This window comes from Canis lupus, chromosome 6 (genome assembly GCF_048164855.1).
Source record: "Canis lupus baileyi chromosome 6, mCanLup2.hap1, whole genome shotgun sequence".
In the NCBI taxonomy this organism is placed as follows: domain Eukaryota; kingdom Metazoa; phylum Chordata; class Mammalia; order Carnivora; family Canidae; genus Canis; species Canis lupus.
In genome coordinates this window covers 62,295,257-62,312,805 of record NC_132843.1, presented here as the reverse complement: position 1 = coordinate 62,312,805, position 17,549 = coordinate 62,295,257, and the positions used below count along the sequence as shown (strand labels likewise).

Here is a 17,549-nt window from a genome sequence, read left to right as displayed (position 1 = left end):
ATGCCTGCATTTACACCATCTACTATTGTAGAAAAAGAATCCTTGGTTATTCTTTATGAAAGTACTTATGTCTTAGTTATACTGTTCTACTGCCATTTTAATTCTTTAATTATTTGTATATATCTTGTAATCTAAAGTAAAATTACTTTTTGAAAGACAAAATATCTAAATAGAAGGCAAATAAATAAATATCACAAAGCTATTCATTGCTAAAATACGATGTGGACTACCAAAAGAGTAAAAATTCATTTCTTGTTGAATTGAACCTTAAAGAGAATTGGTATTTAGATGGAGGGAGTTTATTTATTTCTACTTAATACTTGGCAACATGTATGAAAATAGAAAGAATTAAAAAGTATTATCACTGGCTTTTAGAAATTACAATTTTATATGGAAAGGAGTTAATATATATTTAAAAGTTAATTAGCAACATGAATGCATGAATAATCATGGATTATGAATAGTCATGGCAATTGATAAATGAGATATGACATGGCCACTGTGGTGGTCAAGAAGTACTTTTTTGCAGTTAAAACTTGAACCAGCCCTTAAAGAAAGGTTTGGAATGTTCTTGGTTGGAAATGAGCAATTTCAGATCCATCAGGATGATAATATGGAAAAGATACAAAGTGAGAAAGGCACATAGATGTACAAAGGCCTCACTATGTGCAAGTAATAATATGTAGGCTTCTACCTTCCACTTGAGTGGGGACATTGTGTGTGATGTGTGTGTGTGTGTGTGCGTGTGTGTGGCAGGGAGGGAGATGGGTAGAAGTAAAAGTCAGGAAGGAACATTGGAGTCATGTTTTGAATGCCTGAACTAAAGACTTTTGACTTTATACTTTAGTCAACTGAGAACGAATAAAGACTTTTTAAGGGAAAATGTACCATAATACAAACTAAGTTCTAGCAATATTAATCTCTATGATAGCTCAACTAGATGAGGCGAAGAAGATGACTAAGGCAGGAGATCTATTTTATGAAGAGAGCAAAGTAAAGACCTTGACCAGAGTGTATACAGAGGCATGGGAGCGTCAGGATGAGGCATGATAGTCATTATCATAGTGGATCATCAGAGGACTGACTGACTCCTCACCCACCATTCACTGTTCATCTATATTGTAGTTTGTCTTGTATTAAATGTCTATTATAGAATTGGCACATAGAAAAATAAATACGTTAATAGAACTAAAAACCCTGGTATTTTGTGTATACTCTGTTGCCACTGTGACTTCAGAAAGTCTTTCATGTTCCATGATTTTTCAGGAGGTAGGACTCTGCAGATCCTAAATGCACAGGAGGACAATGCTGGAAGATACTCTTGTATAGCCACTAATGAGGCGGGGGAAATGATAAAGCACTATGAAGTGAAAGTCTATAGTAAGTCCTGAAAGAACACTACATTTCATACTTTCCTCAAGTAATCTTTTTCAATCCTGTTTTTTTATTAAGTATTCATAATTATTTTTGCTTATCATTAAAGTTTGTTGTTTACGCAGCTTGCTTTATTAAGATGCAAGTCAAATTAAGCATTGTACCTATGTCCTCAATTGCTTAAACATGTGAAACCCCATCCAACCCCATCCAATCTGCTCACTGGCCTCTTGTTGGAGAACTTGTCAGTGGCACTTCCTTACATTTCTTTGTTTTTCCTTCTGAAAACCTTCTGGGCTGAGTTATAGTATTTTAATGCACAAAATTGTTATTTAAGTATATTTTGAATATAGGTTAAGTATATATATTAAGTATGTATGTTCTGATCAATAGCCTAAGATCCACTGTATGTTGATCTATACATAAAAAGCAAAATGAATACTACCATTAATAGAACCTACATTGCAGGCTTTTGGTTTTGGTTTTGATTTAAAATGAAGATCATCATTCTGATTGTCTTTTGTTCTCTGAATGCGTTCCTTTAATGACTGAGAAAATGCATTTTATAGATCATGCTTGGACTGTTTCTGAGGACCTAGAAAAAGAAAGTAGGACTTTAGCTTCATTGACAGTATTAAAATGATGAAAGGAGAAAGCTGTTTTCCTTCAAATTCTGTCTCTGAGCACTGCCATTTCACAAGATGTTAACTTGGGTCTGTGGTGAAAGGGGAGCATACCAAATGCCTCAGTTACTTCCTTGTCTTCTTAAGTAATCCTCAGTGTGATTTCCATGTATTTAAAAGAACCAATGTTTAACTCTACAAATATTCATTTTTTATGCAGTTCCACCCATCATCAATAAAGGGGACCTACTGGGGCCAGGTCTTTCCCCTAAAGAAGTGAAGATCAAAGTTAACAATACTCTGACTTTGGAGTGTGAAGCTTACGCAATTCCTTCTGCCTCTCTCAGCTGGTATAAGGATGGACAGGTCAGTCATATGTTTTCTCCTTTGCTAGTAGTTTCTGAAAAATAAAAATGCTTAATTGAATTTTTTTTAAAAAAAAACGCAGATACAAGTAACTCAGAGAATCAGTGTCACCTTATAACTAGCACAATCCCATGCTCCTAGAATATGAAACTGCAAAGAAACTTGAAACATGTTCAACAGTTTTAGCATTATTCCATCACTGGAAAGTTTGAAGGATTGTTTGTGTGGACATTAGCAGCCATGTATGAAACTCCAACCACCTTCCTATTGGGGAACAGTTTTTATGTTCTGGGGCTTTACAGAGTAAGCAAACTTTGTAGAGAAGAAACATAGAATAGTGCTAAGCCAGATTAAAATGATAGGTATAACATGGGTACTGAGTTTTTTAAGAATTTTCTCTAAACACCTTTAATTCTTTTACAAAAGGAAACATGTTTTAGATTACAAAAGGAAGAAGAATAGCTAAATGTGGTAATTAAGTACCTGATTCAGTTAACTGGGGGCAATGTGAAACTTTAAATAAAAGGCACATATGTGATCTGACTTTCAGACCATACATCCTTATTTCTCATTCAACTTATTTTCTTTCTCTTTCATTCATGTTTTAAAGTTACATGTTGCTAGTATTTTTACACAAAAATAGATTCTTCTTTTTCTAACTGCTGTTAACACTGTGCTTAATACAGATGTGGCATAACTAAGCTGCTATTCATCCTGTTGTACACATAATCAATGAAATGGCCAGTTAAATTCCAACTGTAGAAGTTCAGGTCAGAGTTATGATTTAAGATGCAGAAAGATATAGCTTTATTTTTTCAGATCACAGAGATTTTGCAACACTGGCAGCTAGAAAAAAATATCATCTCTTATAAAGTAAGCAAGTTTCATCTGGAAGCCATTGAAAAAGAAAAAATATGGAACTCCCACCATGTTCTGTTTATAATTTCTTTTCTCACTAGAAGTATACTTCATGGTACAATATTAATCCTATATGGGTTTACTTGGATAATTTCTTTCTCTTCTAAAGTCTTATTATTTTATTTTAAATTTTTACCTAAAACCTTATTATTTCCTTTAGTTACTACACATGCACACACATACACACAAACACATACACACATAAGAATTGGCTAAAGACTAGAATTGCACTAGGAATGAGCTAGCTTTGTTTCTTTAAATCATAATGAATGATTAAATTACAGTTTCAAATATAGACTCTGAAATTGATCCAATTATGATGCTTTAGTTAAACTACTAAATTTTTCAGGGTTTAGGATTGATTCTCTAAAATAAGTATAAATAAATAGATAAATAAATAAATAAATAAATAAATAAATAAATAAATAAATAAATAAAATTTTAAAAATGAGTACCCTTTCTTCTGTTACTTCATTCTTCATATAAGCAGCACTACTCCAGTGAAACAGCATTTAACAAAATATTGGGCATATTAGCCACACAATAATTTTTTGCCACAATAATTTTTATTAGAATCTTTGAGTTTTATTTATTCATGCTCTGATGTTTTTCTTTTAGCATAGAAAATTTAAATTATATTTATATAAATGATATAATGTTAATAATAACTTATTAATTCCCAGATTATTTACTGAGCACATACTTTAGGTGCATGGGATATAGCTGTGAAGGAAACAGACAAAAATCTCTCCTCATGTGAAGTTTGGAGAGGCAAAAACTAAACAAACAAACCAGTGCAACATATAATGTGCCAGATGAAATAAATGTTATGGAGAAAACTGAGTTAGAAAGGGGAATAGCAAGCATGGGGACTCTAGTCTCTTATTTATGTAGGGAAGGCTTCACTGATAAGGTGATATTTGAGCAGAAACTCAAAGAAAATGGAGGAAGCAGATGCAAAATACCTGAGGATAAGATAGTCTAAAATAGAGTGAATAGCAGGGACAAAGGCCCTGAGGCATGTTAACTGTAATGCAGTGATCCATGAAAACAAAGAAGTTATGAGCAAAAAGATTAATGGAGAGGCAGATCACCTGGCCTTGTAGACCAGTTGGCCTTTATTCTGATAGGAATCTACTGGAAAATCTTGATCACAAGTGTGATATGATCTGACTTACGGTTTTAAAAGGATTCAAATGGCTTCTGTATTGATAGAAGATAGAGAAGGTCCAGATAGGAATTTATTTCCGTGCTACAGAAGAGAAATAGTAGTTGCTTGGACAAAGGTGGTAGCAGGATGTGAGGGAAAACTGTGAGACAAAGATGAGTCCAATATTTTACATGAGATCAATAGGAGAATGAGTTTAGATAAAAAGATAAAAGGTCCGAGGATTAATCCCTGGAGAACTCGTATGTTTAGAGGTTGTGGGGCAGAGAATGAAATGTCCCAAAAGATAGGGGAAAAAAGTTCTTCAAAATGAAGAAGACAAGCTAAACTATTTAATGCAAGTGATCAGATAAAATAAAAACTGAAAATTGACCAGTAAATTTAGCAACGTGGATGTTGGTGACTTTGACAATGGCATTCAGTCAAGTACAGATGGTAAAAGTCTTGTTGGAGTACATTCAAGAAAAGATGGAAGGAAACAGAGATAGCAAATGCAGCAAACACTTTAAAGCCATCAATTCTAAGGAGAGTAGAAAAATGTGGAGATAGACTGCATTCTAAAGAGATTTCTTAATGGAGAAAATTATAGTATGTTATATGCAGATTGAAATCATCCAGTAGGAAGAAATCAATTGATATTGATTACAGGTGTAAGAGGGCATAGTTGCTGGAAGGATGTCCTTGAGTAGACCAGAAGATGCTCAGAATGGACAGATTGGTTTTAACCAGAGTTAGTGGTTTACCAGGGCAACAAACTAGAGGGAAAGAAGGCAGATGGAGTTAAAAGTTATGCAAGGAGCAATTGTCATAATAGAAGAGAGTGAGTGACTGAATAGATTGCAAGATCTGTAGATTGAGGATCCTCTCATGGGACCAAAAAAATTACTGGAGTTGGGATGCTAGAGGGAAGTGAGTTAGAGAATTAGGAAGTAGTAGTCAGAAAGCGAGAACTTGAAAGTGAGATTATAAAGAGATGTGGTTATTGGTAATTATAAGGTCTGATATGACTCTGGTTGAGTGGCTGAGAGAGGATTGCCAAGGAGCTGAGAGCACACAGCATTGGATGACTGTCTATTTGGGTGTTGAAGTCACCAAGAATTAAGAGAAAAATATTATAAGAAGGAATGATAGTGAGCCAGAAGCTAAAATCTTCAAGGAATGTGGAAACTTATTGTAAATGGAAATGTTTAGAAGATGAGAGATATCCTATTAAGTGTTGGATGATGTTATTAATAAACATCATAATACAAATATCTGTAAGTTAATGTGCCATTAAGTATAGTAATACTGTGAATCAAACATTGTAGTACAAATATCTCAAGGTTAAAATTTTCCATTTATGAAGTAATGTTTCTCAATCAGACTGTTAATGCTCTCAATCTTTCATTTAAAAACTCTAGCATTTTCTACAGAATTATAGTATACTGTATCAGGTACTGATACATTTTCAGCTGAAAATAGTATCAGCTGAAAATGATTTTTTCCAACATAAATAGATATGATATCTAAGAATATTTTTCATTGTTTATATACATTTATATATTATTATATAAATGTACCACCTGGAAATACCTGGCACAGATATAAAATATATGAGCAGTATTTTCAATAAATAAAAATATGATTACTCAAAAAGTTCAATCAGAGTAAATTAATTCAATTATTGTTGTCTTGAGTCTTTCAAATATAATTTTATTTTTATTTATTAAGGAATCCTAAAAAGTATCAACTGTATGATATTTTGGAGAATTTATTAGTGTACTTTAAGGTAACATTATTATAATTGAATCACAGCCCCTTAAATCAGATGATCATGTCAATATTGCTGCAAGTGGACACACACTTCAAATAAAGGAGGCTCAGATATCAGATACTGGACGATATACTTGTGTTGCATCTAATATTGCAGGTGAAGATGAGCTGGATTTTGATGTGAATATACAAGGTAATAATAATAGGCTTATTATGTGTAAGTTAGCTTATATGGTCTATGAATGAAAGCTATGAAAAAGGGATTTGACTTGGTTTATTTTAAATACCTTTTTTGAGGGGGGGTGGTGCCTGGGTGGCTCCATGATTGAGCATCTGCCTTTAGCTTGGGTCATGATCCTGGGGTCCTGGGATGGAGTCCTGCATCAGGCTCCCTGTAAGTAGCCTGCTTCTCCCTCTTCCTCTGTCTCTGCCCCTCATGAATAAATAAATAAAATCTTTAAAATAAATAAATAAATATATTTTTTTGTTGTTGACAATAATAAAAATTCATTATTGAAACCTTGGGCTTAAGAAATTAACAAAGAATAAAACAATCCATTATTCAGGGTTACTTCTGTTATTCTTATGTTTCCTTCTGATACATTTTTGTGAAGTATACTTCATTTACAAATTGGGATCACATGATACTGGCTTTTCTATATATTAGCTTTCCCCTAATATTTTATCATGAGTTTTTTGATAGTGTTAACATGGAAGGCAAAAAAATATAGTAAAGTACAGAATTTAAAGTATCAGACTTGAAATTAAATGATGTAGCTCCTATGAACTTTTTGAGTTGGGCAAGTTACCTAAATATTTTAAGCCTTGGTTTCCTTGCTTTTAAAATTAATGTCTTGTAAAATTATAGCGAGTACCAAATAACCTAAATTAAGTAAAACTTTTAGCAAAATGGTTAAGAAGTGGTACCTGCTATTATTGTTGTTGATACTGTTACTTTTGTGTTTTTATATATGTTTTAACACATGTTTTTTAATAACTGTACTTGTTTTATCAGTTGAGTATTAAAATATGTATTTAACTAGACTCCTAATGTTGAATGTCTAGGTGGTTTCCAAGTTTTCACTTACTTGTGTAATGCTTAACTGAACATCTTTATACATAAAACTTTCTCACATCTGTGATTATTCATAAGTTGCTAATAGTGGAAATTTGAGGTCAAATGTTACGTACTTTTTTTAATGCTTTTGATGTGCAGGAAAATTGCCTTCTAGAAAGTTCATGCTTGTCCCTCAGAAATATTTGAGAATGTCCTATTATTTTTGCAACTGGAATTATTAATCCTGATTGCATAACTTCTTTAGGCTTCTTAGTAAGACAAATCATTGACAGATGCTCTCTGTTGAGCCCGAATTTTTGAATGGTTCCTCAAAATTTAGTTTTCCCTGCTATGATCATATTCCTTAGCCATGCATACTATAGTAGATCTTCCCTAAGAATAGGACCTTCATCTTTTAAGTGCTAGAGACCTGTAATAGGGAGAGCAAAACATGAGAATGGCAATTTTAGCCCTATATTTTTGTTCTTCCACATGAAAACCAAGTCTGACTTCTGTCTGCTACATTTTTTGGCTCAGGGCTAGAGTTGGTAGGTGTGTAAGTACTTGAAAATATTTTCACGTTGCTAATTTATTACACTTACAAATCATCCTTGTGAAAATACAGCCAAGATCTTTGTTTAATTAACCCTAGCATTCACATGTGTCTAAAGTGTCATATCTTTCCTCCATAGTTCCTCCGAGTTTTCAGAAACTCTGGGAAATAGGAAACATGCTGGATACTGGTAGAAGTGGTGAAGCTAAGGATGTGATCATCAACAACCCCATTTCTCTTTACTGTGAAACAAATGCTGCTCCTCCTCCTACACTGACATGGTACAAAGATGGCCGTCCTCTGACCTCGAGTGATAGAGTATTGATTCTACCAGGTAAAGATTGCTATGAAATCTTTATGAAATCAGGGTGAAAATCTGAGTCTCTGCCATATGTGTTTCTCCTCATTTATTAGGCCAGTTGAATTGATCAGCTTTCTGGCCATCTAATTTAACTGACACAGGGTGCCAAACGCAAATGCCACTGGAATCTGTGTAGCTCAAGCTAGAAGAGTCTAGGCTGAGAACTGACAATTGGTTGGAATACATTAGGTAACTTTCAGATCTACTACAGGATCACTCTATCAACTTAAGAAGTCCTTTGGCTTCTATGAGGCTCCATTTCTCTAATAGTGTGATGAGATCATCTACACATTATTACTGATAAATTCTAAAATATATTTGCAAATGGTTACTACTCACTTTATTAAATATGTTTATCACAAATCAATAGTTATGATTATTTCTAATATTTCAGTTATCACATGGTTTATTAGTAGAAAAAGATGTTTAAAGTGTTATGGAATCATAATCTTCTCAAGATTCTATTTAATTTTAACAAATATCAAATAGGCTTGTCAAAATTTACCAGATTGTATACCTAAAGTCAGTGTACTCCATAGTATGTAAATTTTATTTCAAATATTTTTTTTTATTATTCATGAGAGATACAGAGAGAGAGAGAGAGAGAGAGAAACAGAGAGAGGCAGAGATGCAGGCAGAGGGAGAAGCAGGCTCCATGCAGGGAGCCTGATGTGGGACTCGATCCCGGGTCTCCAGGATCATGCCCTGGGCTGAAGGCAGCGCCAAACCACTGAGCCACCTGGGCTGCCCTTATTTCAATTAAATAAAAGAATATCTTGCAAAAACTTTTTTTAAGATTTTATTTATTTATTCATGAGAGACACACACAGATTGAGAGAGAGGCAGAGACACAGGCAGAGGGAGAAGCAGGCTGCATGCAAGGAGTCTGATGTGGGATTCAAACCCAGGAATCTGGGATCACGCCCTGAGCCAATGGCAGGTGCTCAACTGCTGAGCCACCCAGGTGTCCCAAAAAAAAACTTTTTAAAAGTGACTAAATACAAGTGAGAGCAAAATGTTGTGATATGTGATCCAAAATTGGATCTAGGCTTGGGGAAAATATTTATAAAAGATTGTAAAGAAAATTAAATCTGAACATGGACTATGAGTTCATTAGTAGTTTTGTGTTGATTTTACATTTCCTTATTTTGATCAATATATTATAGTTACATAAGAGATTATTCTTGTCTATTCCTTCAAAATACAGATTTATGAATGTTTAGGGGTAAAGGGGCACTATGTTTCAAACTTACTCTCAAATAGTTCAGAAAAGATTTTATATATAAATATACACATATATATACATAAAATATATACATAAATATATATATGTGTGTGTGTGTGTGTATATATATATAGAAGATAAAACAAGGGGCACCTACATGGCTCAGTGGTTGAGCATCTGCCTTCAGCTCAGGTCGTGATCCTGGAGTCCTGGGATCAAGTTCCACATTGGGCTCCTCACAGGGAGCCTGCTTCTCCCTCTGCCTGTGTCTCTGCCTCTCTCTGTGTCTCTCATGAATAAATAAATAAAACCTTTAAAAACAAAAAGATAAAACAAGTGGAGTGAAATATAAATAATTAATAAACATAGAAAAATTTTTATACTGTTACTGAAACATTTCTTTGAGTTTGAAATTATATCAACATGAAAAGTTTTAAAAATGTTTGGAGTTATTCTTCTAAAATTATATGTGAAAAAAAATTTATGTGTAATAATATACTTTATACCTTTTGCATCCCTGGCTATGACTTTCTCAAACCTATACCTGCATCAAACATTGTAAACTTCTTTTACATGTGTTCAAAACTGTAAAATCAAGAAACCACTGCAAAATAACATTCCGCATGGAATGTGATGAGAGGATAGATCACCAATGCCCTCTTGAGAAAAATCCACGTGAGCTATTTATCTCTCAGAAGATCTGATTCATATATTGGATCACTTTTAATATGGTGTTTGTCATACAAATGGTATGTGAGATTAAAATTGAATCATTAGATGAAATAAGAACCTTGAAAGAAATTGTAAGGAAGTCATTAGGCCTGAAAAATTGCATCTCTGTTTATGACCAGTAGGATTTAGAGAAGTAAACATATGGGAATATGTTTTCAGGAGGAAGAGTGTTACAGATTCCCCGAGCCAAAGTAGAAGATGCGGGTAGATATACATGTGTGGCTGTGAATGAAGCTGGAGAAGATTCCCTTCAGTATGACGTTCGTGTACTCTGTGAGTTTTTCTTTTGTTTGTCATACATTCTTTCACTCAAAATTTTTTTGAGTGAAATATTTACAAGATGCTGCATTAAGCACTTTAAGGACTATAGAGATAATCAGAAAGTAATAGTTCTACTGATGAATTAATTATCTTATACAAACTGAGAACACATAAGTTAGGACTCCTGAAGTATGGAGATAACAAACTGGCTTAAACTAAAAAAGAGAATTCATTGACTCATGAACCCAAAGAGTCTCAGAGTAGAGCTGGCTACAGTCATACCTGACTTCTGTGGCACAAAAGAGGTCAAGCAGACTTGTTTCCTCTTTCTCGTGGTTTTTTCCCCTATGAACATCACTCTTAGGTGGGAGAACCCTTTGAATGACAAGTTAGCCCTCAGTGGCTCTAGTCTTACATCCTTCTAATTTCATATCCAAATGAAAGCTCTTCTCAGTATTTACAACTGAAATGCATGGATTTTCATGGCTTTAATTGGTTAAGCATGAATCACATTTCTATCCCTGAACCAATTATAGAAGCTAGCAGCCTGTTCAAGGCCTAGTTTATGTGCCTACTCCTAGACCACAGTGATCACCTCTGAATGCATGGACTGAGATGGAAGAAGTATTATACCTTGAAGAGGAAAGAGAGGTAATACTGCTAGAAGCTGTGAAACAAATAGTTGCTTCCATTAGAAGAGATTGATCTAGAGAAGTGGGAGTGAGAATGTATAAGAAGCAGTTAGCATGAGTTTACAGAGGAAGTTATTAAGTAATATGAAGTATTATCACTTGTCTCAGAGCATGAGATGACACTGAGATTTTTACTTTGAGTGATTAAGAAAATGGTGGCAAAAATAATAAAAATAGAAGACCGAGGAAAACATTATTTGGGGAAAAGGGAAGTCAATTTTGTTTGGGACATGCTGAATTGGGCATGTTAGAAGATACTGAGAAGAGGCCATTGAAAATAAGAAACTTCAACACAGAAGAAAGACTCAACTAAGAAGTTATCAACAAAAGCTGATATTCAAGAGTGTGAGATTTCCAACAGAAAGTGTCATAGATAAAGTAGAAGGTCAAAAGAAGTTCATAATGAGATCATTAACAAGTGGGAGAAAGGAAAAGGAAAACAGAGTTAGAGGGGAAACAACCCAAGAACTTCATGAAAAGCAGTAAACTACATAGTATTCTATGTCACAGAATCCAAAGCATGGAAAAGGCTATCAAGAAGTGGATCAAGTATTGAATGCTAAAGCAAAATTAGGAAAATAAAGACTGAAAAAGTCCATTTGGCTTTAAAACTAAGAAATCATTGATAAAATTCAAAAGATCAATTTAAATACTCTGGTGTGGTACAAAGCCATAGGACAAAAGGATAAATCTTGAGCGACTAATCAGAAAGAAAAGGAAACAAATATAGAATACTCTAAAAACATTTTGCAGAGGACAGAAGAGATGGAGTAGAGTTTTAGGATAGACAGGTTGTTTGAGAAAATATATTTAGGAAAGATTTGCTTACAGACCAAAGAAAATGATCCAACAGAAAAGGGACAAATTAAATTTTCAAGTGTGTTTTGCGGAGGAGTGGAAGAAATTGCAGGAATTCATGGATCAAGGTCCTAGAACAAGTGAAAAATGCAATCAAGGAACTAAGAGGTTAATTAGCCTTTTGTGGTAGTGAATTGCCATTCATCAGAATAGTTAGGAAGGAAATGTAGAAATGCATATGAAATGTATCTAGTCTTTTTCATTAAGTATGAGCACAAGATAAAGAATAGTAGGGGTAGTTGGCCCTGTGGAAAACAGGAAAGACTAGTGATTAACACCATGGAGGATGTGATAGTCAACTGTTGAAGTTGGAGCCAATTGACTCAGTTATTACTTTCTGAAGCCACCCTTCCTTCTACAGCATCCCAGTAAACAGGAGGCAGAGGTAGAAAAAATAGCGTGTTCACTCTGGGTAGGGAGGATATTGTACCACAAGATAACCAGATATATATTGTGTGGAAGCACTGGAGGGTGAAAGACCATAGAATGTACAGTGCAACAGAGCATCACTAATATGACCCCTATGAAATGATACTATGGAGTCTGGGCAGGAAAAGGGAAAAATGATGGAAGAAGGCTGATGGGCTAATTATAAGTGGAGAAGGAGTAGGAGGGCTAGAATTTTCAGAGCAAACAAAGAGCAGCTAATAAAGGAAACCTGAAAAGAGGTAGAGGAAAGAAAACACTAGAGTTCAAATATCATATATTTGTCAAATATCTATTGATGTACTCAACTATGTGCTAGGCATTAAGGATACAGCAGTGAATATAGTAGACATCTGTCCTTTTTCAGGGAGCTTATAATTTGCAGAAGGAAGAGTGTTAATGTTTAATGGTCTACAGTATGGCTGTCTAGGGCTGACTTACATGGAGTAGAGATGAAACTAATTGGGGGGGATTGGTCATCGAAATAGATTTTTAAAGTCTACAAGATAGTGATAAGGAAAAGGAAAAGGGAAGAGAAGATGACCAATTAAAATCAGTGCTAACATCACCAAGAACAATGAAGGAGCATCCTAGACTATCTAGCTTAATTTGACTTAAGTTTGGAAAGAGTTTAGTTTAAGACAGAATAGAAGGATCTGATAAAGAAGCAAGATAATATGGTTTGGGAAGGACTAGGAGTCAATTAAATTGAAAGGGAATTTAAGGATTGGGTAGTTAAAGGTAGATGTTCATCCCCCTTCAGCTACTTTAATTAAGAGGAGGTTGGAAAGAATGTTGGATGGGTTTAGAGAGGTGGAATGAAACAAAAATAAACTGGACCCAAAATTCTGTCTAAATTAGGGATGTTTCACAATGTTTGATGCTCACCTCCTACATACTACTCAGAGCTCTCTACTCAGAAGAATTCTGAGTGGTGTAAGCCAGCTGATGGAGCATGGCAGCTGGAGGCAAGGTCAGACCAAAGAGCTTTGGTGGAGGCCTGTTCAGGTCAGACCTTGGACCTGTAGACCACCTCCTGGTATCTCCTGATGGTTCAGCTCCAGGCAGAAGTTGAGAAAAAACAGTGAATTTTTATGTCCCAACATTTCATTTGATTCGTTTTCATAATTTGGGGGTTAGTTATAGGCTCACTTAATCTGAAGTTCAAGTTTCCTATTAATCTGCAGTTCAAGTTATATTTTCTGTTACCTAGAGTATAGTAAGAATCATATAACTTTGAATGTGAAAATTTGCTTCCAAAATAACATTGAAATCCTATTATGTACCATGTAGCCTTGATTATTTTCTTTACAGACTTCCAATTTAGTTTTTGAAAGACTAAATACCACAGGACTTCATCTGCCTTAAATATATAGTCTTTACTGATTGCTAAGGATATGGTACATTTTAAGAGAGTGAAACAAAATAGCTAAGCTTTCCAAATAAAATAAAATGATTATTCACTTTGAAAATGAATTTCTACATTTATCACAGCAGCCAACACATGTGTTTCTAGTTTATGTAACATTTCCATTTTTAAAAATTTTATGGGTAATATGTGATTTTTCATAACTGACTAGCATAGGATAGATATGTACCTAGATCCAGTGGTATTATGTTAAATGAAAATGAATACATGTAGAAAAATCTACAATATGACTCCTCAAACTGTAGTGTACGTTAAGAATCACCTGAAGAGTTTCTTAAAACACAAATTTCTTGGCCCATCAAGGGCCAAGATAGTCCTCAATGGCCAAGACGACTGTTGAGATCTGAGTGGCCCCCCAATATTTCATCTCTAACCCAGCTCCCAGGTGATCCTGATACCACTGATACTGGGGCTCGAGGAATACATTTAAGTAGCCCAGACAGTTCCCTTGCAAATGAGACCAAATTTGTAAATTCCAAATACACTTTATAAAGATGTAAATTTTCTGGCTTGTCTAGATGACAAAATAGATTTAAATATTCATTCACGTGGATGGTACTTACAGGTATGCTTGAAAACCCAGAAGGCATAGTGCAAGGGGCTGAGAGAGAAACAAGGTCAGAGAAACTGGGGACAGTTTGGGATTGAGTTGAATAGGAATGAAAATTGTGGAATGGGTTAAGGTAGGGCAGTAAACCCAAAGTCCCACAATTTTTATCACCATCCTAATTTATTAGTGTAAAATGTTATTCAACGATCTTGGTTTCATCTTCAACTTTGCTCTTCTATTATCATCCTATACTTCTTAAAGCTGTTAGAAAACTAGAATAAATGGGAAAAGACCTTATTTCCTGTCAATATCTCTTTGTTGCAATCATTTATCAGTGCCACCAGTTATTAAGGGAGCAAATAGTGATCTCCCAGAAGAGGTCACTGTGCTGGTGAATAAGAGCACACTGATGGAGTGTTTATCCAGTGGCAGCCCCGCACCAAGGAATTCCTGGCAAAAGGATGGGCAGCCTTTGCTAGAAGATGAGCATCATAAGTTTGTATCTAATGGAAGAATTCTACAGGTAAAAGTAAAAAAATCTTATTTTAAAAGAGCTATTTGACTTTGTCTTTTTTACTTTTAAAAGTCATTTTTATTGGTATATAAATATTATATTTGTAAAAATAACTAGCCATAAGAAGAATATAAAATAAAATTACTTATTCTTTTCCCCCCTACCAGAGGTGATCACTACTTTTTTTAAGTTTTCATTGAAATTCCAGTTAGTTAATGTACAGTGTAATATTAGTTTCAGGTGAACAATTAGTGATTCAACTCCCATATATCAACTGATGCTCAAGTGCACTCCTTAATCCCCATCATCTGTTTCACCCATCCTCCCACCACCCTCCTTCTGGTAACCATCAATTTGTTCTCTATAGTTAAGAGTCTGTTTCTTGGTTTACCTCTTTTTTTTTCCCCTATTATCATTTATTTTGTTTCTTAAATTCCACATATGAGTGAGATCATATGGTATTTGTCTTTCAGAGGTGACCACTGTTAACAATTTTGTGTGAATTCTTACAAAAACTGTCTGTACATTCAACACATGCACACCCTTAAATTCGCTACAAGATGGCCTTTGTGATAAAAGCCACATAATAATTAGTATAATCCTTTCAACTGCATATTTCTGTTGATAGAATCCTAGGTGGTATAAGGTCCCCTATAGAGTTAAACTTCCCCTGTAATAGTAAGGAACTGATAATAACTAATGAAAACCAAATAAATATCCTGATTTGTTGTTCATCAATGGCCATGTCTATGTTTTTCTTTTTAAATGTCTTAAAACAAAGTTATGTATTTATAGAAACAACACCAACTCTTTTGTTAGGATATAACTTAATAAATTATTTTTGACCACATAAATGGTGTATGTGGTCAAAAATAACTATATATTTAGTTGGCCCAAGAATCTAAGCATAACTATCAACACAGGACATATCTTAGGGAGTTTTTGTCTTTAAAACAAAACAAAACAAAACACCCACAAGAACCAGAGTCAGTGCTTATAAATAACTTGAATCCTCAGAGTATTTTCTAAGCATTGTGACCATATTGATTTGATGTCATACAATGTCTATCAAAATGTTTAAATGTTTCTATGTCTCTGGCCAAAAGATATATAGATGGATAGAAATTTCTGCCTAAGAAAATAAATATAAATGTTATATTAGCCAATTATTGCTGTACAGAACAAAGAACTCAAAAACAAGAACTTAAAACAATAAGCTTTTTTTTTTTTTTTTTAGTTCATAAGTCTTCTAGTTGGCTGGGTAATTCTTCTGGTCTCAAGTGTCTAGATGCTATCAGTTGAGTAAGTGGCTCTGCTGGTCTTGGCTAGGCTCTGGGCACTGATTCTGACCTCCTGTGATTCTCTTACCCTCCAACAGGCTAGTCCTTGCTTTTTCACATGGCGGTAGCTGAGTTCTGAAATAGTGAGTAAAGGCACTAGACCTCTTTAGGTCTAGGTTTGAAATGGCACACTGTCACTTTCATCACACTGTGTTGAGCAGAGCCATTCACAAGGCCAACATAATTTCCACATCTTACTCCACCTCTTAATGCAAGGAACTTCAAAGTCCCATTGCCAGGGGTGTAACAGGGAAGAGGAAGAATAATTGAGATTTTTGTAGTCCGCATATAACAAGTACATTTAAAAATGCCTTTTCTTATGGGAAATCTTTATAAATAAATAGTTGACTGACCCAACTAATAAAAGCTAGCGTGAGCACTATTAGATACAAAAATTTGTCATGTGTCCATCCGGTATTAACCAGGAAGAATGTGTTTTTTTTTCTGAAATGTAATGATGATTATGAAAAGCTACTTTATTAAAAATTTCAGTTGGAATTTCTTTTTTTTCCTTAGATTTTGAACACTCAAATAACAGATATCGGCAGGTATGTGTGTATTGCTGAGAACACAGCTGGAAGTGCCAAAAAATATTTTAACCTCAATGTTCATGGTAAGAGCTCAGTTCCAATAACATTTCTTAGAGTATGCTTGAAAAAGTAGGAAAACTGTGTTTTAGATTATGTAGACATATTTTGTATTTTTAACTTGAACAATGTGTGGAGCTTGCATTTTTTTCAATCTCCTGTGTCTCTTCTCATCACATAGTAAAGGACAAATCTTCTAGGAAGCCTGTTTTTAGATTATTTCTGTTCCTTAGGAGAAAATACTCTTACATATTTGAAAGTGAAAAAAAACTCAAAATTTTAAATCCCCCAAATTATATGTTTATATAAAGTTAGAACTGAATATAGCTCTTCTCCTCATAAAAACTTACCCAATAATCCTGATTAGAACCAGTTTCTGCCCTCAAAGGGAGAATTCACATTGAGTTACGTTAGTTAGGTATACTACCTGAAGAAGAAGTCATTTTTGGAGTCAATTCTTTAAAAAAAAAACATTTTCTTTATTATTTGAATGAAAGAGAGAGAGAGAGCACAAGCAGGGGGAGCAGTAGACAGAGGGAGAGGAAGAAGCAGGTTCTCTGCTAAGCAGGGAGCCCAATGCAGGGCTCAATCCCAGTACCTTGGGATCATGACCCGAGCCAAAGGTAGACACTTAACTGACTGAACCACCCAGGCACACTTGGAGTTAAATAATTCCTAAAAACCATCACTACACCTAATTTGTTCATCAAATTTTAAGTTCTTAATGTTTTCTAGACACAGCATGAATACTATTTTTTTGCTA

General features: G+C 34.5%; 1 protein-coding gene across 4 annotated transcripts in view; it reads left to right on the top strand.

The window, feature by feature from the left end:
• Positions 1–17,549, top strand: part of HMCN1 (hemicentin 1) — a 458,239-nt gene that overhangs the window by 341,057 nt on the left and 99,633 nt on the right. For all 4 annotated transcript variants that reach the window (XM_072830872.1, XM_072830871.1, XM_072830875.1 and 1 more), the window contains 7 exons: positions 1,267–1,380; positions 2,218–2,363; positions 6,244–6,394; positions 7,951–8,145; positions 10,289–10,402; positions 14,681–14,868; positions 16,716–16,812. In XM_072830872.1, coding sequence (XP_072686973.1) covers positions 1,267–1,380; positions 2,218–2,363; positions 6,244–6,394; positions 7,951–8,145; positions 10,289–10,402; positions 14,681–14,868; positions 16,716–16,812 — 1,005 coding nt within the window. The remainder of the gene's footprint in view (positions 1–1,266; positions 1,381–2,217; positions 2,364–6,243; positions 6,395–7,950; positions 8,146–10,288; positions 10,403–14,680; positions 14,869–16,715; positions 16,813–17,549) is intronic.